At 49.3% G+C, this 22,826-nt stretch overlaps 3 protein-coding genes across 3 annotated transcripts; 2 read left to right on the top strand and 1 right to left on the bottom strand.

Moving 5' to 3' along the window:
• Window positions 1-7,359: 7,359 nt before the first annotated feature.
• PG985_005712 (uncharacterized protein) lies at window positions 7,360-7,899 on the bottom strand (the record flags this gene model as incomplete). Its single annotated transcript, XM_066825481.1, has 1 exon — window positions 7,360-7,899. The coding sequence occupies one exon, from the start codon at window positions 7,897-7,899 to the stop codon at window positions 7,360-7,362; it is 540 nt and encodes a 179-aa protein (XP_066688641.1).
• A 2,717-nt stretch (window positions 7,900-10,616) lies between these two features.
• Window positions 10,617-14,111, top strand: PG985_005713 (Conidiophore development regulator abaA; the record flags this gene model as incomplete). Its single annotated transcript, XM_066825482.1, has 3 exons — window positions 10,617-10,854; window positions 10,920-12,460; window positions 13,704-14,111. 3 exons carry the CDS (start codon window positions 10,617-10,619, stop codon window positions 14,109-14,111), a joined length of 2,187 nt encoding a protein of 728 aa, XP_066688642.1.
• Window positions 14,112-20,420: 6,309 nt separating this feature from the next.
• On the top strand, window positions 20,421-21,810 carry PG985_005714 (uncharacterized protein; the record flags this gene model as incomplete). Its single annotated transcript, XM_066825483.1, has 4 exons — window positions 20,421-20,617; window positions 20,669-20,833; window positions 20,895-21,058; window positions 21,650-21,810. 4 exons carry the CDS (start codon window positions 20,421-20,423, stop codon window positions 21,808-21,810), a joined length of 687 nt encoding a protein of 228 aa, XP_066688643.1.
• Window positions 21,811-22,826: the final 1,016 nt, after the last annotated feature.

Here is a 22,826-nt window from a genome sequence, read left to right on the forward strand (position 1 = left end):
GTAATGGTTACGATTGCATACATCGCATCTGGCTCGCGAGAGTTGGTAGCACTAATAGGGGGTGTATAAAAGCTTAGTGCAGAAGAGCAGTAATACTGAAGCAGCAAGCATGCATGTGAGCCCAGCACGGTTTGGTGGCTGGGCTGTCAGGCGCGGAGTTGGGCTTTCCAGTTGGGAAGTACTGATCCATAACCTACACGTATGGGCAGAGGCGACGTTCTGGACAAAGTACGACTTGTGAAGCATAGCCATGCAAGAGCCGATTAGCAGCATCCGACTCGGAGCAGACGTGGCGGAGGGTCGAAGTGAGCCTGCACCGAAAGCAGCCGACAGTATGTGATTTCGGATCTTTGACCTATTCGTGAGCAAGCGGCTCATCTGCAGCTGCCGTCAGTCGGACTCTACGTGTGGGACGTACCACCGTTTTCTGGCGTAGATTCTGGCTCAAAGCATTCTGCATCCTACGGCCCTCTACTCGAGAGCCAGATCAGCAGAACGAGATCGACCGGGGATCCGGTTCTGGATTAGCACTGCTTCCCACACCTGAACGGCTCCAGCACCGCTTCCGCCCCTGCGCGTGAACAGCCCTTTCGGTGCTGGTTCGGGGTCGCCGATTTAGACGCTGGATGGTTTCGGCGCGCCACTGACTGACCCGTTCCTGAGCCAGTCTAGATGTCTGCAGAATTGCATGGACGACATTGTGATCAAGGACCGGAAAGAGCGCGTGAGGATGTTCATACCCTCGGAGAGGCGAAGCAGCAAGGTCTCGCATCGTTGTGGACCAGTTCTGGGGTGCGTCCATTCTGGCGAACGTCCATTCTGGCGAACGTCCATTCTGGTGGACTTCCCTTCTGGTGGGCGTCAATACGACTTTTCGGCCTCCTCAGAGCCAAGCACAGTCGTTTTCACCCCAGATGAACACAGGCAGACATTGCTGGCGAACGAGCACGAGCGGTTTCGGCGGCGGCACGGGTCCACCGCAATACGCCTTGACGAGTACGTGTTGCCAAACCACATAGATCTATGCAGTCCGTGCTACAATACGAGAGCGAGTGACCGCATGAGCGCAGAATCAGGGCGCAGGGTCATGGAAAACTACGGGCGGCGGCGACGATTTGCCATTCAAGAAGCACGGCGAAGGAAAGGGTAAAGTGCTATGTATGTACGTAAGTATCCACCAATACATTATATTCATCTATTCTATTCGCGTCTCTGCATTGGCTCTGCTCACGGGGTCGGGACAGCCCGATCCGCGCGAACAGGTTCGTAGCCAGCACCACGTACAGGCGCAGAGGCCGGCTTCGCTGGCCGCACTGCCACTAGCAGGTGCAGGGAAAAACCTCGGTACATGAGATGCTCGAATGTAGGAGGAAAACCCGGGTGGCCAAGGCGGCGGGAGATGACTCGAACCGCAGACGCCAGAGCCAGCCCGATACCACTCCGCAGGAGATGCTCGACTGGATGAGTGGCAGAGCCCGTTGGATTAGCCGGCAGGAGATGACTCGGACTGCCGGAGCCCAACGAAAAACCCAACCCCAAGAGGAAAGTCGTTGAAGGGAGGGCTGCCCCAGGAGGTAATAAGTCTCTGAAAGGCAAACCCAACCCCAGGAGGTAGTAAGTCGCTGGAGGGAAGGGGGTGATCCAAAAGGATGCACAAGGAAAGAAAGAAGAAAAGAAACATTGACTGCGCTGGAGAAGATCGCCTTTATATAGTCGTGTCGACGGCCAAGGTCTGTCAAGGTGGGCCGCTACGTATATGCTGTGTGTGGTTCCTGCCCATGTCTTCCGTCTGGCGTTTCGGCTCCTCTACAGACGTCCACTGCCATCCCAGCCACCGCTACGGCACAACCGGCGACATGAGTGACTCTCCTGCAAAGCTGGCTATGCGCCTCTCAGGGAGTGTTTTCTGGTCCCTTCTGCCAGTGTCACGGCTCCAGGATCTATTCCTGCATCTATGCCCCCCTCTTCGCCTCCTGGGCCATGTTTGTCCCTCCCTCTCTTTCCTCTTTTTCTCCCTTGCGTCCCTCTGGCTCCCTTTCTCGATCCGCTCGCCCCCTCTCGTCTCTCTTTCCCTCGTCTCTCTCGTTCCCTCGTCTCTGCTCAGAGTCATCGTCTTGCTTAGTGGCTTGTGCGTCCAGTGCATCCTCGCCATGACGTGGAGAGAAGGAGAGCAGTCCATCAACAAAAGCCTCGGGGGCTTCAATAGGCTTCCTCTCTTGAATAACGCCGTAACTATCTTCTGAGAGCAGGAGGATAATGCGATAGTGCTCCCTGGACGAGACGTAGAACTCGACAGGTATTTCTCGGAATGTAGTCTCGTCCCCCATGTACGGGTGCGTGGCGAAGATCATACGCCATTGTGTGTCGTTGATGGATTCCACGACACCAGTACCATTATTATTATTATTATGAGTATAATAATAGAGGGTTGATTAATTCCTCAGATAACTATTTTTTATGGCGTCTTCAAAATATGTATTTTGGAGGTTTGATATTTGTTTTAGTTATCTTTCTTATATTCGCTGGTTTTAGAAAGGGAACTCTTCGTGTTCTTATTATTTGACCGAGGGCCTGGCATGCTTCAGATGAGGTGGTAACTTAATTGTCTCTTTTGTTTCTAAGTTTTATTCAAGAGTTTTTTATTCCTGTAAAACTTAGTTTTGAGTCATGAATCTTTGTCTCTCAAGAGTCATTGTACATTTTGCTCATTATATTTCCACCAAGAGAGGTGTGGTTAAAAATTCCCTCGGTTGTGGCGTATTGAGGTGATATACAGGTTAGAAATCTTAGAATTCTTTTGATGTTTCCTGAGATTTCTAAACGACTACCTTTCCTTGTGTATATCCAGAAAGTTTGTTGTTCTCTCATTTTGTTCCTAGGAATTTGATTGGAGACTTTCATTTACCATCGAATTTTATTCATTTACATTTCTCCTGGGCTAAGATTATACCCTTATCCAGATTGTATTTTATTTCAAATTCTTTATTGCTGAAAAAAAGACCGTCGTCTGCATATAATACACTCGCTTCGGTTTGCTTGGTAAATTCATCTAAAACTAGTATAGTTAGAATAGGGCTTAGTGCACTTCCTTTTGGAAGACCCCGGTGGGAGTTACCTATAGAAGTTGGAGTGTGTTCATCTAGAAGGGCTCTTTGTAGTTGTATGAACTCCTCTAAAGACATTCCTTCCTCAGTGGCCATTTGATTTACTACTAGCTGATCTTCAGATGACATCTCGTTGTATGTGTCGAATGTACTCGTTTCTCTAAGTGGCATACTTGCCTTTGATAGCTTGTGTATTTCTTCACGATCTCGAAGTACACTTTCATCTATTTCATCTTTTGTGCTGAAAAAGGGTACACACCTGTTTAAATTTTCCAATAGATAATAGTATTTTGGCGGAACCCCTAATTCTTTTAACTTTTCACTTACTCAAGCACTGTTTATTTCGTTGAAACAGTTTTCAAAATCTATTTCGTAAATAAATTTGTACTTGTGTATCTTGGTTAGTAGGTCCCCTCACGCGGTTTTTGTACCTTTACGGTTTTGATAAGCATGTTGATTTGAGGAGATTTTACCAGAGAGGAAGGGTTGGAGGAACGAGGCATGCATATGAAGTGCCACCCTTCAAGCATGTTTTGGGAATCCTAAAGGTCTTAGTTTTCCGTTTGCTTTGGGGATGTATACTCTTTTGTATTCTAAATCATCCAAGTTCTTTTTGAAGATCTTTTCAACCTTATTTAGAATAGCGAATACATATTTCATTGGCATATTTTTATATCATTTAGGAAATATCCTGTGGAATGCACTCACTTTGAAAGCGGTTGAAGATTTCATTAGAGATCAGGCAATAAATCAGAACTTCCTTGTTTGACCCTCCTTTTTTAATTTTTTCAATCTACCTATTTGATAGTATAGATATTTATTCATTTCCTTATTTGAGTGAGGGGTTATTATAAATTCGGAGGGCATTTTTCTAGTTATACCAGCTTCTTTAAGCAGCTCATTAACCCGGCCAAGCTTTAGATCCATTGAAGAGATAGCAGGTATTCTCTGGAATCCAGAGTTTAGTACCTTCTTGTGTACCTTACTACGCAGGAATATATCATTTAGTTGCATCTCAGTAAGGTGGTTTTCCATGATATATCTTTCTTTTTCAACAACTATTGCCGACCTTTGAAACAACTATTTTACTTGTTTTACCACCCCTTTTAGTTTGGGTTATCAGCTTTTGCGTGCAGTTGTTAGCTGTTCCCTCCTAAACGTAGGTAGTAGACTTGTTGTTTCGTTGTTCCTTGGGCTGAGGTTCGAATATACCATTCTAAGCCTCATTAAGCGCAAATCGAGAGGCAGCATGGACGGACATGCGTCAATACCTTAAGCCCTTGATAACCGCCTTCGTCGGGCATAAGTATTGTGAACGTTACAAACCCTCGCCAAAAGTTTGCAGTGATGTGCAGCTTTTGATATTAAGACCTTACAATATGTCTCATGACAGAGGAGCTTAGGTGGGACATTTTTTCCATCTATGTTCTTTATTATTATAAGGTCTTAGAAGCATGTTTGTGGAACCGTACTGAAAGGGAGGCTTAAAACGAGCACTGTTTCAATGCTTCCTCTCAAATTTTGACGCCTCAAAAGAGGCAAATGTTGGTACTCGAAAGCCTCCGATGTCGTTTCAGGGACTGGTCGTTTATATCATCACCTCGCCATTCTGGCACGCCCGAATGCGCTCCAGCAGCTGTTTTACTATTCAAAGGCCCTTTCCGCTTTGGAGCCCTTTGAATCGGCCTGGGAATCGATCATGACTTTGTTTGATCCGTTGCTTGGCTCTGATAGTCAACGCTCGCGTCTCCTACCTATCGACTTCGCTTTGTTAAGGCTCAAGGTATTATGTTCAGCGGCAAACGTGGCGATGAATATCAAACTTCAGTAACAGACTTCCTCGGCAACCTTGATAACCACATTAGCAGAAGTACTCGAAACTGGATGGAAAGCGGGTAAGTGATTCACGCACTTCGGATGCCGTGCAATAGTTGACAGTGAACAGTTACTACATTGGAATCTCCAATTGCTTCGCCTTGTTATATTGGGGCAAGGAGAGTAGCAGTTCCATCTACGAGACCATCCGGACCAGAAGGAAATCAGGCTCCCGCAAGGAAGATGACGAGCAATACAAGAACAGGGAGATCCCCGACCCCAACCACCCTGACAACGCAAAGGCCCTGGAACAAGCTCGTTATCTTGCCGACGGGACGTACAACAAGGTTCTCTCCAGATTTGCCGACCCTAATATTTTGCCTTACTTACATACCATACTCGTATTCCATCGCTATCTGATTCTTTTCCCATCAGCTATTGGTCTGCTCGAGACAACGTTCCCTTGGAAACTGGTATCAGCGCTTCTCAATTCTTTTCTGCATTCGTACCACGAATATGAGAGAATTCAAAGTGACGAGTTCCCGAGGCCGGTCAAACAATCACCCAGACCACTCCCAGAAGACTTCGCCCTCCGGGGTTTAGTTTGGGCCGACAAGTACTTCCCGCCCGATTGGTTCTCCACTAACAAGATTGATGATGACGAGAAGTATTTCGAGGTCGCCTCTATGACAGATGAGCGAAAGGAGAGGGTTCTTTGGCTCGGCATTTCTATTGCGCGGCATGGCAAGTGGCTGCTTTATGACGACAAATCTCACCAGTTTTCTGTCCCTTCTCGATTCGAACAGGGTATCAATATCATGATTGTTAATACCGAAATCGGCATGGTCTCCGAGCTCAACCTGTCACGAGCGTCCACGCTTGTCCCATATTTAGCCGGCAACAAAGCAATGGGCAAAGCCGAGAAAGGCGATAAAGATATACCGAATATCGAGGATTCCAGCCGATATGGCGAGACATCCCATCTTTGGACCAGGCTATCACATTAGACTGAGAATTTTGCGGAGTGGTGTGGGTGCTGGTGTGGACGTCGAAATAAACATCCTCCGTGCACGAGAGCTCCGAAGCCTCAACGATAGGTAGAGGGAGACTGAAACTTGGTTTCGTAAGAAATTTTCAAAGTAGCCATTCTATGAAAGGGGCGATGAATGGGTGCTGGGTGGATGAAAAGCTACGATGAGGAATGTGTTCTGACCACCAATTTTGGGGTCCAATCAACAAACATCTTTTTGCAACAGAGACTACAGAGACTGCAGCCTGGATATTGGACGGTGGAAGAAGCGGGTTAAGGGGGCGGCTGGTATCAGCCACGGGAGAAGGTGGCTGTGCTACGTGGGGCCGGGCTTCCAGTTCAATTGGGTCTGGGGTTCGGCCCAGTTGACTTTGAGATACACAATCGTCTCGCCTGTGGTGAGCAGACCATACTCAAGTCCACTTTGCATCATGTAGTGGTATGTCTGCGTGATGGCCGAGGCTACCAGTCGCTCAGCGTGGTACTGAAAGCGCGCGTATGTGACAAGGGCAGTAAGGGCTTGGGTCTGATTCAGCTAATAATTGACTATGGCACTTCTAGGGGCTCTGGTCTCTCTACCTCCGTCTTCTTTATAGGAGGGTAATTCGTCAGGCTTAAATACACTTTATTTGGTACCCTTTAGGCCCCTTTTTGCTCCTTAGCCGCTATATCCTTCAGGGAAGCGGCTGGGCCCGGCTGCTCGACCTTCAGACTCTGTTGGTAGATTGCAAGATCTAGGACGGCAAGGCTGGTAGCTTCCACCGTTTTTAGGTGGTACGGCTGAAAGGAGGAATTCGGTATACAACCTGATCGGACGGTAGGACCAACTTCGGGCTTGTCACAAGCAGAAATGTTAGCTTCGGGAATAAAACAGGATAAAGCAATCGGTAAACAAACCCACACTGATCGGATTAGTCTTCGACAGGACCAATCAAAGCGATCCAGAAGCTCTTGAGTCGACTGTAACGAGGGGTCTTTAGCTGAACCATCAAACCTTCATTGACTGTACATCTCACCCAGTCTACTGTCCGCAACCTAGAGCTGGTAGATTGGACAGCAGTTAATCATGTAGAAGCCAAGAAAGCTTCACAAGCAGAATGTGTTCCGAGGCCTAAGCTCGAAAAAAGCAATATTCATTCTCAGCAATATTATCCAGGTTGAGTGAAGAATGAACCGGCAGCTAATTCATTCAGGCATTCACACCGAGTCTAAGGGGGTGGCTAAGCACACTAGCCACAGTGACAAAAGTGGCTGTGCCACTGACCAGCACCCATGGAGGAATTAGCACCCACGAGCCCTCGTTGCCGTCCGCAAACACATCCTACTTCCCGTCTGTCGCACCACAAGAGGCTGGATATCAATTATCCTTGAGTGAAGACACAGACCGTAGCGCTGTTGTTATCCCATTGCTTAATCGTGCCTCTCAGCCTCAGGGTTATAGATCTTCCAAAAAATATCAGAATCACCATGACCTTTGGATTTGTCATGGCATCTCATAACCCCAGAAGTGCCAGTACGACCATTGTGGTTGTGCTCATGGATCGTGGTATTGAGGATACCGGCAACGTCACCAGCCCCCACACTGAACTTGGAAAAGTCCCAATTGATATGCGACCCTGGATTGGGGGAAAAAGCAAAAGTGCAACTCCCATAGCTCGTGACGCCTACGACGCGAAGGTTCGACTGGTCGAATCCTCCCTTCTTCACCCGGAACATCATGTTACGTGTTCGGCGATCATTCTCCATATCAAGTCTTAACTGCTCGCAGTCGGAGATGGTGGGAGACTTCTCGGGGATTGTCTCGTCGTTCCAGCTAGTATCGTCGCATATATCTGCCGCGTTTCGGAAGCTGCCATATTCAACACTGACGTTTCTGTTGTTTGCCTGCCTTTTTAGGCCCTTGGCAGCTGCAAGCCCAAGTAAGTAGATGATACTAGTAGCTAGACGCATTTTGCTTTATATAGGTAAGCCGTTTCGATTTGTGAAGCTTGCTGTTGATATCGATTGGCTCGCTGTATTTGTTTATATAGTGAAATGTAGCTCCACATCTCGCCCGATCGGTCTGCACGTTTGGATGCCAAACCGGAAGATCTAGTTATAGACTTCTCTAGTAATCAGCTGGTCTAGTATCACTTTCATCTCGAAACAGAAGTGTCCTTACCACCACTAAGCGCTGCTTCGAGACTTCAAGCTCAGATATATGTGGATGATGAGTACTGTACGTAAGAAGCTCGATCCACAACGAACCTAGAGTCCAAGTAGCGTATTCTCTTTCTGTTGCATTCATTGAGGCCCTGGGGATTCTCATGGACTGTTTTCGGCCTTGCTTCCCCAAAAGTGGGTTGAACAATTGCCGGCAGAGTGTTGGGCCCCAACTGTAAGGATGCAGCGGCTATAGATCCCTCAGAAGGCATCTTGCTATCAGAACCAACTCGCCAGCATTACTGGACACTTAAAAGTTTATTTTCGTCAAGGATTCTGAAGAGAAGGTGGGCAAGAAATTTGACCCGCTGAGATGGATTCCAGGCCTAGATCAGCAGTTGTCCGAGCATAATTCCTAGCACCGCCCCCTTGCCCCTATTTGATGTGAGAAGAAGCTCAAAGATACAGAAGTGACGTACCGTGAGCGCTTTTTCATGTACTTATGTTGCGTCAAAATCCCAGTGTTTCTCTGCATCAACAATACATGTATATGTATATGTAAACTGCACATTGCATCATTGCAAGCCGTGATACCGTCACTAGCGAAATCAGCATCCTCTCTCCACTCTTTGATAGTTTCCGTTTTAGACCCTTTTGCAGGGGTAGCTGTTGACGCCATGTACCCCGCCATGCTCGCATGTACAGAGCCAATCTCTGCCTTTGCTACTCCTTCACTTGTAGATCCATAAATCGATTACTATACTTACTCTTGGGTTACTTTTGCTCGACGAGAGCTAGAGCTAGAAACTGTTGGCAGTCATATGCTTTCCTTATGGCACTACAATGGTTCCTGTAAGCGTCTACAAACAGATGTTTGACAGAATCCGGCCAGCGTCGTTTTCGGCGTTGAGTTATTATAGTAACGCTGACCAGTTTCTGTCAAAACATCTGTTTGTAGACGCTTACAAGACCGATTGCAGCGCCAGGTAGAGCATATACCACCTGTCAGCAGCTTCTCTCGTCGAGGGTAAATACACTCAATAGTATTGCAATCGATTTATGGATGTACATGGGAAAGAGACGCAAAGGCAGAAATTGGCTCTGTACTTGCGAGCATGACGGGGTACATGGTGTCAACAGCTACCCCGCCAAAGTGGAACCAGAACGAAAACTACCAAAGAGTGGAAAGAGGACGTAGGTTTCGCTAGTGACTATACTATACTAATTAAATCTAACATGAGTTGACTGTGTTCTACTTGGCACATATTACATATAATTTTAAGCTGGTGGAGATGATATACAGATGCTCCTCCAATTCTTAAGTGATGGTGGGGGCCGAAACAACCATTCTGGTCCGCATGACCGTAGTCTCCAATTTCACCCTTTTCGACGTGGTGCGCCGATTCGAATGGAGCGAGAATCATCCAGTAACATACATTATTGTCTTTCTGCTGCATCAGCTCGAAGAGTCTCGAGCTGTTTCCGGTCCTGGCTTTCATAGTTGCTCGCACCTGTTGGCCTACAGAGTCAGAAGAGTAGCATTGGCGCACTAGGGTGACTAGCGGGCCAGGTCTCCCCTAGAAGGCAGCGTGGACTCAGGCAGCAGACAGTTCAAGCTGCAGGACGCCGGCGGGAGTCAGTTCAAGCTGCCGGACAACACAAGCAGGAGTCATTTCAAGCTCCTGATCGACACGAGCGGGAGTCAGTTCAAGCTCTCGGACAACACAATCGGGAGTCAGTTCAAGCCCCTGACTGACCCGTCTCCTAACTGCGCTACGTGACAAAAAGCCGTATATGCATATGGTCTCAGCTACAAAAAGCTTATTTGCAGCTCGTGTCGATCAGGGGCTTGAACTGACTAAGATTACTACTGCTCTTCTGCACTGAGCTTCTCTTCAGCCCCTGCTAATACTACTGATCTCTGTGAGCCACTTCCGAAGCAACCATTATAGTATCCACTTTCAATCCAGTGGAAGTAGGTAGAGCTGATGAGGATTAGTAACGACGCTACCACTACCATTCCACCTTACATGTATCTGATCCAGACACTTGGAATTTCAATCCAACTTAAGGTAAGTATTGGAATTCAGAACTGTTCACCAGCACTCCATCGTCTTAAGCATTGAATCAAGTACTCTCCTAGGTCACTTCACAGACATCTAGCGTCGAACGATCGTTGCTTTGGCATTGGACGTACCATAAGATACTACTAGATATCTGTCCAGTCCAAAACAGGTCAATACACGCGATTGCCTCCGAGGAAATATACGCCTTGCTTCATTGAGATATATCACCGCAGGACACTCCGATGGCTCACTTAGGATGCAACCAGGACCCTCTCTATGATTCGAAATACTTCCATGACTATCGGGCTAGGGTAGCTCAAAGGCAAAGGGAAGACCTGGAGCTGACGTGGCCTTTGTACCTTGAAAGAGCGTTCCTTGACGGTAAGCCAAGCCAGCTGAACTTTACTGTCTACAAAGGCAACCACTAACTGGTAACAAGCAATCCTCCTTGTGCCAATAATGGATAAGCGAAAGTACAATTCCAGAGATACATTGTATGGGCGCAATATGTTAATCAGCGAATACTTGTGGATATGCCACTGGATCCTCTACCCACCTAACCCGGGGGAGGAAATCCCTATGGGTAAGGATCGTGAGAAGAGACCCGGGCATCCGGCTCACCCAAAGTACCGAACAAGAAAGCAAGTCTCAAGCCACATCCAAGTGTTGAAAGAACTCTTCAAAACACTGCCCCTCTGTTAGTATACCCAACAAGTAACGTCGATTATCACCCCACTACGTTTAGCTAACGGCGACTGACAGTACACTTCTTCTTCCCACGGAAGAACGACGAGGATGACGTGGACGGTAGACTGGGAGAGGGAGGCCAGACCAAGCCGATTCAACACGGCTCCGTCCTTGCTGCGCTAGCGGAGGGACTCCTGCCACAGGAGCGGCCGAATTACGCTTATTTTGCCCATCTTCTCGCAGCCGATGATGAAGTCTTTCTGCGGCCAGAAACTTGCCATATCTATACATCCCACTCAGAACTGACCTTGAGCGAGGATTTCGGAAAAGCCTTTACTGCAGATGGGACGTGTTTGCATGCCGATGCCTACGCCCCGGATGGTACTCGGCTCGAGCTCCAGGGCGATTTCCCGCATCTACGAAAGAACAGGAAAAGGGCTTTCCACCATGATGTCCACCACGGTGACCGAGATGAGCCGCGGACCTACTTGCTTCATGAATATACCGAGTCTATTACCCAAACGGAATCCAATTCTGTGCGGGGTATCTCGGCCAAGTGGGACCACCAATTCCCTAAGCTGCGTGAGAAGCTCAGGTCGGCCCTCGACGACCCACACACGGGTACGGCGCGCAGCGTTATGGGGCCCTGTGATATCATCCATATGAAAGTTGTTCTGGACTTGCATGGGACAGGTCATTTCCCAATAGGAACCCACCTGGATGGTTGTGTTGAGTTCAACGTCAGCCGCCTAGAGCTTGCGCACCACATGTGGCGTTGCTCGACCTGCGTTGTCAAACCTCGAGAGTTGTATCTTAACGCATCAGACCCTCTCTTATGGGACTACAAATCTACGTGTCGTCCTTCGCGCCGCGGCAACACGATCGAGGTCCCCTTTCCGGCTGCCAGCTGGGCCAGTACCTTCTATCGGCTTTCCGAGTATGTCACGGCAGAGCGCGAGAGAAAGGAGGGGAAAAGGATGGAAACGGTCCTTGAGCAAAGAGCCCAAAGGGAATGTAGCAATCACGGTGCAGACCTACCTACGCCGTCTGATATGCTACAGCAGATTGCTATGTACCAAGAAATCTTCTCGGCACCTAGCGAGGGCTCAAGCAAACCTGTGTGGAAACGCCGATGCGTATTACTCTGGACATTTTCCGATATACGCGACAAAGCAGAACGCGTCAGAGGCAAGCAGCCCAAGAAGGAGACCAGGGAGACGGCTGGCACAACCTGGAGGTTCTTGTCGAAGCTAGATCCCACATCGCAATATCATCAGCAACGGGCGTATCTTCCTGGCAGTCCAAACGTTCCTAGTATCATAACGCCAAATGTAGGCAGTCAGCACCACCTCGGGGCCGTGATGCATACGAACTCTGGAAGCTTTTACGACGTGGCGAACCTCGACCCTCCATACCAGCTACAGGAAACTAATATACACCCCACCAATTTGAACATGCTAGGTGGTATCTCGAATGGTCTGACTGCGCCGCTACCTACATCGTACCTCCACTCAAGCTATGGTCAGAGCTGCGGCAGCTCTATTATCGAGAACGATGACAGTCTGAAGCCACAAAACAGCTACACATCTGATGGACCCACGGGTGACACGGCAGCAGTTCTTATATCTGACTCCCTCCAGGGGCTAGTAGCGTCACAGCTGGCCATGAGAATGGTTGACGATCGGAATACTAGCCCCTTTTGGTCGGCCATGACCGCTCCATCGGCAAACTAGCCAACATGCTTGTGAAGAGTCCCGTTAGTAGTTTTCCCAATAGCCCAGCTTGAAGGACACTCTTCAAGTATCCAGCAACCTATCCTCGGCAACTGAAGCGGCGCCTGCAGTTTTTGCAGCGATTACTCCCAGTCTGGGAGGGCATTGCCGTGGCTGAGTCGACATGATAGCAAGTTGAGCGATGGGATTTCTGGATTTGTACCCTCCTGGTCGCAATGGAGTAAACCCTGTTCAGGGGCTAGGTTTTTCACAATGTCTGTCATATCTAGATAGCTGTATACGGACAATAAAATTGATTAAGACAATATGTTCTTCTGCCCTGGTTGATACAATCAAGGCGATTGATCTTGAACAGAATAGGTAAGGTATGCCGATTCTGCCAAACACGAACGCTGGCACTTGATTCACTTCGGTCAATAGATGTTGATAGATTCTTGATTTTCTAATCATGAGCCTATATCCTTTCCCAACATCGCCTGACACGACCCACGAACATCCATACTTCGTCCAAATTCCGTCCCCGAATCCTGCTCCGACATCCAGCTTTGGCTTCATGGCGTCAACCACTTCCACCGTACAAAACCTGGACTGTACACATGGTATGAAAAGGTTTACACCACTCCCTTGACCGCTGCCGAAATGCATCTGGTCTACTTATACGTAGTCCCGGAGGAGCACGGAGTTACTGTACCCCCAATATCCCGTGCTGCTCTTCTAGTTCGTACTTTCCCGTATCTCTAGGCAACGCGCACTCATTTTCATCCTTTCCTGACGATGCTACCGAAAGCTACTGAAAGGATCGAATAAACCTCACACTGCATCTAGATCTATCGCAAGATAACGACAAGACGAAGACGCCAGAAAACAGACTATTAGGCAGGACTGGAGCCAGGATGCCTGCCTGGCAGGTCGCATATGTCGTCACCCGCGTGGTCGGAATTCGACTCGGCTCTGGGTGTATAAGGCCACTTCGGTTGAGAGTCCAGATAGAGAGGGGGACTGGCAGACCTCAAGAGAATCCTCCATGAACGAAAAGAAGACCCCGGCCGACGGCCTCTCAGTAGCCTCCTCAACTATCGCATGTGCGCACGACCATCCCACAGAGACGATCGCCATTAGGGTCTAGCTCATGTCTGTTCATGGGCGTAAGCGCGTATGCGTTCTCGGTCTCGGCCATTACGTGTTCGCATGGCAGCGGGTGATGGTGGAGATGGGACCGGGCATGGAGGAGGAACGGGAGACGGGTGCAAAGGTTTATCTGGGCTTGACCGTGATCGTCGCGACGCTACCTCCTCGGGAAGAACATCGTCCAACGACCATGGTAGGAGAAAAGAGAAAGCGCACCCCGGACGACAGCAGCGAGAGCCTCGCTCCGGGGGACGAGGGATATGTGGAGTTGGATTTGGATTTGGATCATTTCAAGCGAGCTCGTCGTGAGCGGGGCTATTCGCAAAGCACCACCAGAAGGCACGGGGGGTTCAGGCCCGAGCTTTATGGGTGGATACCGCGGCGAGCGCTGAACGCCGGCTACTGAAAACCAAGGCTTTGAACACCCGCCTCTCAGAACCTACTATGCTGACCGAATACTCACAGCTATCAAGTCATGCTTGTAATTGTTCGGCGTAGGACTAGTTATATTGTTCAACTTACAGGGCTATGCTCCATCGTGTTCGACGTGGTACAAATCCCCACTTGAGGGGCTGGCCCGGAACATCCTTATTCAAAACCTCAGGTGTACTCGCACCTTTCCATGGGCGGCATTCGCATCGCATCATGATTCTTAATGCCCATTGGCCGATAAGCCTCACCCTATACGGATTAATCATAATCCAAATGTTCCCGTTAGTCGCGCACGGATCTTAAGGATTGAACTAATCCTTATGGCATCTATTTGTTTATCGTTTATCCACTCTCTATCTAGACTCCCCACATCCCTCCACTTCCTAGGGCCTTCAATGCAATTGTTAGCACTCCACATGCACCTCAATGTAGCTTAAGCTACTCGTGGTTTCCCGCGTATGCTACTATGGACTATCTAGATACCTAAGACACTGCTTGCAATTATCAACATCGTAAAATAGTACCAGACTGGCTGACTTAGAGTATTTCCATCTGAAGTGACCGTTAGACCCGCCTTAGGGGCCCGCGAGCGAATAAAAGAGACAGTGGCGAACGTGCTGTTAGTTGGCATGAGACTGATGTCCGTACCAATGGTACCCATAGTGCGGGTTGTCCCATTTACGCTACCTGTCCAATTGGCGCTTGCAGTTCGGACCGAGTCAGAGTGCAGGACTGTAGTTGGGTTGGGAGTGGAATCCGTGATGGTGACAAACACAGTTTGTATTAGTTCTCGTGATACGTTGAGCCTCGCCTGTGTTGGCGTTGGTTGCCGGGGCATCCAAGGAACTCTCAGTAGTTGTCGTCGTTTGTTGCAGCGAGCTTTGTGTGTGGGGGCAGTAATCAGGCTCGAACTCTAGGGAGCCTATGGCTTTGAGCGTTCCCACCTGGAACTCGAACTTGACAATGTCCCCAGGGGATACTTCCAAGCCTAACACCCACAACGGGAGCGAGCAAGATGGGGATGGACAATCTCATCTTGACCAGACCCCGAGGAATGATGGTACTGCGCGACAGCGGTCCTTAAGTACATCCACGGCTGTCTGGTTCCGGACGTCGGCCATTATTGCTCGTTTGCCCCGAGGGCGTACGGAACAGGATGCGCTCTATGGGGCCTCGATAAATATGGGTTCCATGGCTCTATTTTGTAATATCATGTACAGTTACTAGCGAAACGTACGTGGCACTTGCTGATCGGGTTCCAGAACCCATGTTGACAAGATGGATTTCGAGCCAGCTTATCTTCGGCGTGTCTTGGCGAGGATAAATTCTTGCGCGGTCCGGGGAGGTTGTGCAGTTGGCCCTAATGGCGAAAGGTCGAGAATTGACTCGGTGCTTATGTTGCAAACAATTGCGCTAGTGCGCCATTGCTACTCGTCCGACCCTGCGCCCCTACAGCAGCAGGGGCCAACAGTAGTCAGGACCGGAAACAGCCCGTGGGTGTATTCGAGCTGATGCAGCAGAAAGCAGTACTGTATGTTACTTGGATGAGTCTCGCTCCATTCGAATCAGCGCACCACGTCGAAAAGGGTGAAATTGGAGATTACGGTCGGTCGTGCAGACCAGAATGCTTGTTTCGACCCCTCACCATCACTTAAGAATTGAAGGGACCCGAAAGTGAGCATCAACCCATCTACGCTAATAATGGTGGGTTCTAGACCTGGCCCGCTGGTTGCGCTAGTGCGCTAGTGCGCTAGTGCGCTAGTGCGCCATTGCTACTTTTCCGACGCTGCACTCCAATTGTAGGGCCAACATGTCTGCAGGCTATGAAGCCAGGACTGGAAATAGCGCGCGAGGACCTTCGAGCTCTCGACAGATGCAGCGAAAGGAGAATACGCTGCTATATGATTGGCTCTGAGGCGACCAGCGATCTAGGTCGGAACGGTACAACCGGAGCGTGGAAACATCAGGCTCAGTCCTGCGCACCAGAACAGCTGCATCACAAGCTCTCCGTCTGGCGTCCATTCCGTCTCTCATTGCCACTTTCGCGACGGCTCGTTCCCATTCTTCTTCAAAGTAAGGGCCAAAAAAAACTCAGGATCGAACTTAAGCAGCAAAAATACAGTACTCTATGTTACTGGATGATTCTGGCATCATTCAGAATTGACGCGCTTCGAAAACGGTACAACGGGAGACTACGATGGTGCGGACCAGAATGGTAGTTTGGCTTCCCAGTATAATTTCTGCATACTCCTCGGTGGGAACTGCAGGGACCCCAAAGTATGCTCTTGTGAGCCAGCAAGTGCGCCACGGCCAACAACGGCACACAACAATATAGGCGCTGCTGTTCGCTGGCTCTGCTCATTTGGACCGGCAGCTCTGCATCGTGAGGTCTACATCTGCCCTACCGCAGATTAACCAGTCTAGGCTCTATACGTCAGAAAGGCACATTAGAAAGAGTGCACCCATGATGCCCATGATCCAAATGCAGAGCTTGCTGAGATACCATAGAACGGCTACGAAGTAACACTTCCTACTCACGAAATATCCTACTGTACCTTGAGGCACGAACCCAATAGCACCGGAAGTAGCTTTAGGTAGCATGGTCAGAAACAGGTGCAGATAACTGAGTTGTCACCTTATGACGGGTAGGTACGAACCAGAAGAGCTGAATTGAGGCTTTAGGGTAAAATGAGCACATGTTACTGTACGGTTTGAGTATTTGGGAGAACAGATGCGTTTCTGCTGCCTGTCGTGAACGGCTCGAAACCGACATCCCACGAGCGAGGGGACCGTTGCTGCCAGTGAGCCTTACGCGTTGACGGCTGTTTCCAGAGTCGCTATCGCCCCATCCAGGTACCCACAATTGAAGCAAGCAAGGGAGCCTGCATCCTTCGGGGTGAAGACCCAGTAACAACCCAGCTGTCCGAACTCTAAGTCAACACAAACAGTCATCTAGGGATAACTGATCGCCTGCTGAGGATATTGCGAGGAAGGTCGGCCCGTCTAAGACTGGAGATGCTCCAGCAAGCAAAGAAAGAAGTTGACATAGCCGCGATCGTAGGGGAGCTGAAGAAAGATCCGGGTCCAAGACTCGTTCCAGAGTCGAATAGAGAAAATGGTTTTGATGGTCCGGGCTTTTGCTCAGGAATCAATACTAGTAAAGTCGAGTAGCAATCCAAACTACATGCGTCCGCCAGCACGATTACCAATCCATGCTGGTTATGATGTAACTATATTTGGTCTGAGCAAAACCCACTTTCGGGCCTACACAGCAACTACGCATACGGGTTGGCGAAAAGATAACACCACCATCTTTGGAGCTTCCAGAAACGTCGACAAACTCAAGGGGTCAAGGCCACAGGGAGAAGAAGAGGCAGAGGAAGAGCATAACCATGTCATCGTGGCCAGGAGAGCTTGGAAACTGCTGTTCTGATCCGACCTTGGAACGGTTATTTATATTACCTTACGAACCCCTAGGGCCATCAAGGGAGTATCTCTGCGGCAGACGACGAACGATCGCTGGTCTACGTCACTAGGGTAACTGGGGCTCCCTACAAGTCCTTGTTTGGCACTCGTTCGATCCGGCCGCGAATCTCACAGGTAAATGGAGTAGGGGATTACTAAATTCATCCGAGGCCCCTGTGATGGGCTGTGCAAACGGATATGCACGCAGTCCCATCCACGGTGATTCAGGCGGTGTTCACAGCAGCAGAACCGGACCGGACGATAACACTATACAGGCGCCGGTCCTTCAGAAGCGTGGATTGGGAGACGCATACATAACGTACGGCTTGTCTGGTGCAGCCCATGTCCGCCTGTTCTGGTTCCCGCAAGTGCCCCCTGAGGCAGCACACTTGAACTGAAAGGAACACATCAACTGCTTCCATGGTTTAGTGACGTCTCATTCGGGCTTATCGTCTTGAGTCACAACGGGTTATCACTTTTCGCCTCTTCTAAATTGCACCGAATAATGGCACCGAATAGTGGCCGTCTTGCTCAACGCTGTCCAACTGATCTCCGCTTGCGATTCTCATAGTTTCATTAGCTTCTAGCCGCAATTCGTGCCGGTCGCTTGCTTTGACGGCATTGGGGCCCGTGGTATAATGTGAAGGGGATCCTCCTTTCCGGGACTTAGTCTGTTGTGAATCCCCACAAACTTGGAGCGGTAACATGACATAGTCAGAATCTTCATGCCGTATCAGGAATAGCGTAAGGCGGTACTCCCGTATCTAGGTATGTGTCCGTCTAGCGCTGTTCTTGTCGGGACGCCTCCTGTCTCAACTCAACCATCAGCAGCCTTCATGCGGATATACTCGGGGTCGATTTCGCACTCAGCACGACAGATCCACTCATATCGACGCTGGCGCTCGGCTCTCCCTCGAAATTAATGTGTGACATATTGGCAACATCAGTCCTCCAAGCCGAAGCCGCGTTCCGCGAAGGCAAGGGGAGGTTGATAAGGAAGGACGTCTTCACTGTACAAAGATTACAGGGCCAGGGCAGATATAACGGCAGGGGGCTATGCAACAGGTGGAACAATGATACTGTCCTGATGTGCAACCTAGCTCGGCTACCTTAAAAGCTCATCGATTGGTGTAATGTTTTGTCCTTAGAAGCTAGACACCATTAGCGTCAGGCATTGCGTTACGCCCGGGTAGATAGCCATTGCCCAGGCTATGAGAGAAGGTAGGATTGATACGTTGAAGCGAAAGAATCACGAGGAACGTTTGTTGGATGAGAGCACACGGGAGAAAAGGGATATTCACCTTATTTCCCCTACCTTGATCTATCATGGAGTACTCGAGGTAGCTTAGTCCTACAACTATCCATTAGTATTACCGCTCATCGGGCTGCCACCCACCCTTGTCATATATAATATCGTATACACCTCCATGCACGCACCCCCTAGATCCTAAAGCTCCTCGCACCTATTGCATCCCACAGTCCTTTTTCAGGCCGTTTTGCAAGGCATCGCAACGAGAGCTAGAGCTAGAACCTGCTGACAGCCGTATGCTTCCCTTATGGCACTACAATCATTCCTGTAAGGTTTGTAAACAGATGTTTTGACCACAAATCCGGTCAACGTCGTTTTTAGCGTTGAGTTATTACAGTAATGCTGACCAAATCCTGTCAAAACATCTGTTTGTGGACGCTTACAGGAATGATTGCAGTGCTAGGTTGAGCATATATCACCTGTCAGCAGCTTCTCTCGTCGAGCATAAAGTAATTCAATAGCCTTGTGATCGGGTTATGGATGCATACGAAAAGAGAACAAAGCCAAATATCGTCTCTGTACCTGGGACCATGACGGGGTATATGGTGCAGCAGCTACACCTGCAAAAAGGGTTTAAACCGGAAACTATCAAAGAGTGGAGAGAGGACGGAGGTTTCGCTAGTGACTGTACCACCAAGTACCACGCTGGTTTCTGTTTGATGAATGTATCTTGTGGTACTGTACAGTACAAAGCCAATAGAAACGGTACAAGCGGAGCGTTGAGAATTCCAAAGTACTGGCAAATGAGTACCAGCCGCAAGTGGATCACGATCAACAATGGCACGTCGAAGCTGGCGCCGGTATGCCCATCCGCCCTGGGTCTGCTGCTGCTTACGAGTATTGTGTGCCTAAGAAGCCTGGCATGCAGGTCTAGCGCTAAGGCAATGGCATTTCGTGACTAGGAGCTAGGAAGTTTGAATATAGCCTAAAGGCAGCTGATTGTATCTTTGACACTGGACGCTGATAGAATGGGCGGTCTAGCACTGCCCCCAGCTGCTCTGCAATACGCGCCACCAACGGCAATATTTCGGGTAGATTGGTTACGTGGGTGTATAAGAACCCCTTCAAGACACAGAGACATTGATCGAGTTACTGCAGGAAATAATTTATTCCACTGTTACTCCCATCTTCACTCCGATCGATCTAGTCTTTCCACAATGCCATATGAATGGATCTATACAGATGGCCATAACGAGCAAGGCCAGCTATCACGCGACGTGATGGTAAATCATAGCCGAGGCCGAAGAGTAGAACTTCACAGTCGTGCGGGCTATTATGCCTGTGTAAGTATTCCTATATGCAACGCATCAAGGTGAAATCTAATTAGAAGTAGTGCAAATGCTGGAATGCGTTACTTGAAAAACACCCGAACAAGAGAGCGGAGAAGAAAAGGTTGGATATGCAGAAAATCGTGCGTCAATGCCGGAATTGTGAGCACAAACGGTGTTTAGAATGCGCATACGTCGACGATGTGAGAATCATGGATGAGCCACCACTTTGTCCACCACCATGTTGTATTATCCTATGAGACCGACCCTGTGCGACTATGGACCTGAATCAATATCCATGATTATCACAAAACCCCAGATCTATGATGCTGAGACTAAGGAATATGCTGCTCCCGGACAAGTAAGACATGCGTTGGTGGCGGTTGACAGCGTGGCTAGCAAATTTGGCGGAAAGTGCCTACGTACACAAAAGGGCAGGTGGACGTCGACTGGTGCAGACATACGAGGCTAGACCATTATCACATATAGGATCATGCACTTCAGACACTATGTTGCCCTTGTAGCGATCGAGATCCCACTCCAAACTCATCTCTCCCCAAACATCTTGCCTACCTTCCCATTCACCTATACCACTGTCACGCCATCACCCTATGAGTACCCTGATTTAACGACTGCCGGTGAAGTTTTGCGTGAGTCAAGCACCACTGTTTGACGGCAAGGAGTAAGCTGACCAATGCAGACTACGTAGATCCAGGTTCAGCGCCAATGTTCATAGGGTCAACAAGAAAGATGACAAGAAAGACAGGAAAGACGACAAGGAGGACGACGAGAAAAGCGGTAACAAGGACGGCAATCAGCGTAACACGAATGATGGCAAAGCCAAGGGATGGTGGACAACTGAAGCATGGGGTCGGATCTGTTAGGGTAGCTGGACGGTGCCCCTGTAGCGAGCAACATATTCCTTCATGCGGCGTCAGTCATTTGCCTCGCATCAGCTCAAGACTCACAATGGTTCTTAGTGTTACAGCCACGTACACACCAATATTAATCCAGGCCATAAGGTCCCTCGGTGCAGCACAATCTAGAGAGCGTCCGAGGCCACATGCAGGGGTGGATACAAACGGGTCAGCATGATGCAGCCTACGCCTCCAATTCAATCATAGGCCGGGTGCATGAAGTGCCACGGGGATAGATGAGATACAACCAAGTGCATGATCGCTCGCGCCGGTTTTCACGGCAGGAAGAATCTATGCATAAACGGAATTGAAATCTCACAAGTAGGTAACATCCGGACGCGAGACAGACGATACCGACATTTAGGTGGTATCAGGATGCAAGTACGACGACAATAGAGAAAAAATGTGCTTTCATGATGGGTCCTCGTATATAAGCTTGCCTCGATTGTACACCGCATTGAAGTTCGATCCTGACTGGATGAAGTCTTTCAAGCACCTCACGCTCGTTATTTAGCCAGCAGCAGCCTATAATCCTCGCAACTCGAGCCTTCAGCAATGATGCCCGACTGCGACCGCGAAGACTCGCCTGAGACTGCAACCCTGTTGGAGAACTACAACCGAAGGCGTGTTCTCAAGGCGACGTACGAGGAGAAGAAGGGTAGCTTCGCAAAAGAAGCGGAAGCGCTTCAGGAAGAGAAGGATAGGATCGCCTAAGAGCTACGCATGGTCGACACCAAGTACAAGGCTATACAGGCAGAACTCGCGCAACTCAGCGCGGGGTATGAAGCTGACAAGACTGGTTTGAGCCACTCTTTGCGACGTATGGTAAGTAACCTCATTTGGAGCCCTGTTTCATTTCGTTGTTCTCAGGCAGCACATTCCAATATACAGGTGAATCTGACGTTGACAACCACAAGCTTTGCAATATTGCCGTCACTCCTGGTTCGCAGTCCTTACCGAATCCTTGACCAACATCGAATGACACATCGATTGAAAATGTGCAGGTGGCCTCATGCCAACTCAACTCGTTGCAGTCCAGTATGGTAGAGGTGGATGTACCAAGACCTACAAATAATCAGCCCGCTCGCTCGATGCATGGGGGCTGAGTTAGATAACAGGGTGCTTTTAGCCACGACTTCGACGTCTTCATCAACCCACTAGTAAAAGCATCAAGTTGTAACCGCTGAGGTGTGACAAAAGCTATGAGGGAAGTAATGGCAAGCGAGAGGCGAGCCAGACCCTGCATGGAGAGGACAGACGGCAGAGATGCGCATGATCATTGCAGCACTTGAAGATCTCGACAAGCTAGCACGGGACGTGTCATGTAGTATGGGAAACCGTACGACCAGCCGTAAAATTGTTGATAGATTATTGAAAATCAAGACTTACTACCTGTACTGAAGGTTGATTATGTTGACCGTGACCCTTGCATGGAAGTTGTTGTCGCTCAGCCCACGTGCCAGAAGCGCATGAAGCTTGGAGGGAGGTGGGAGAAGGTGAAGGGGGTGGGCCACAGGAAAACGCGGCTGTGTCATGTGGGGCGGGCTACCAACTCACGCGCAGGTATCAATCCTGAGCTGTCGAGGCCTACCTGACACCTTCCTGCATGGTAAGGGCCTTTTTGGACATAGCAGCTGGTGCTTCTCACCTGCTCGGCCCATGTAGCCTACGGTGGCAAATAATAGGGACTGGGCGTGTTGGGAAATAAATGTACGCCACTTTCGCTTGGT

This window comes from Apiospora marii (assembly GCF_038362585.1).
Source record: "Apiospora marii strain CBS 49790 chromosome Unknown utg000003l_segment0_segment0, whole genome shotgun sequence".
NCBI lineage: Eukaryota > Fungi > Ascomycota > Sordariomycetes > Amphisphaeriales > Apiosporaceae > Apiospora > Apiospora marii.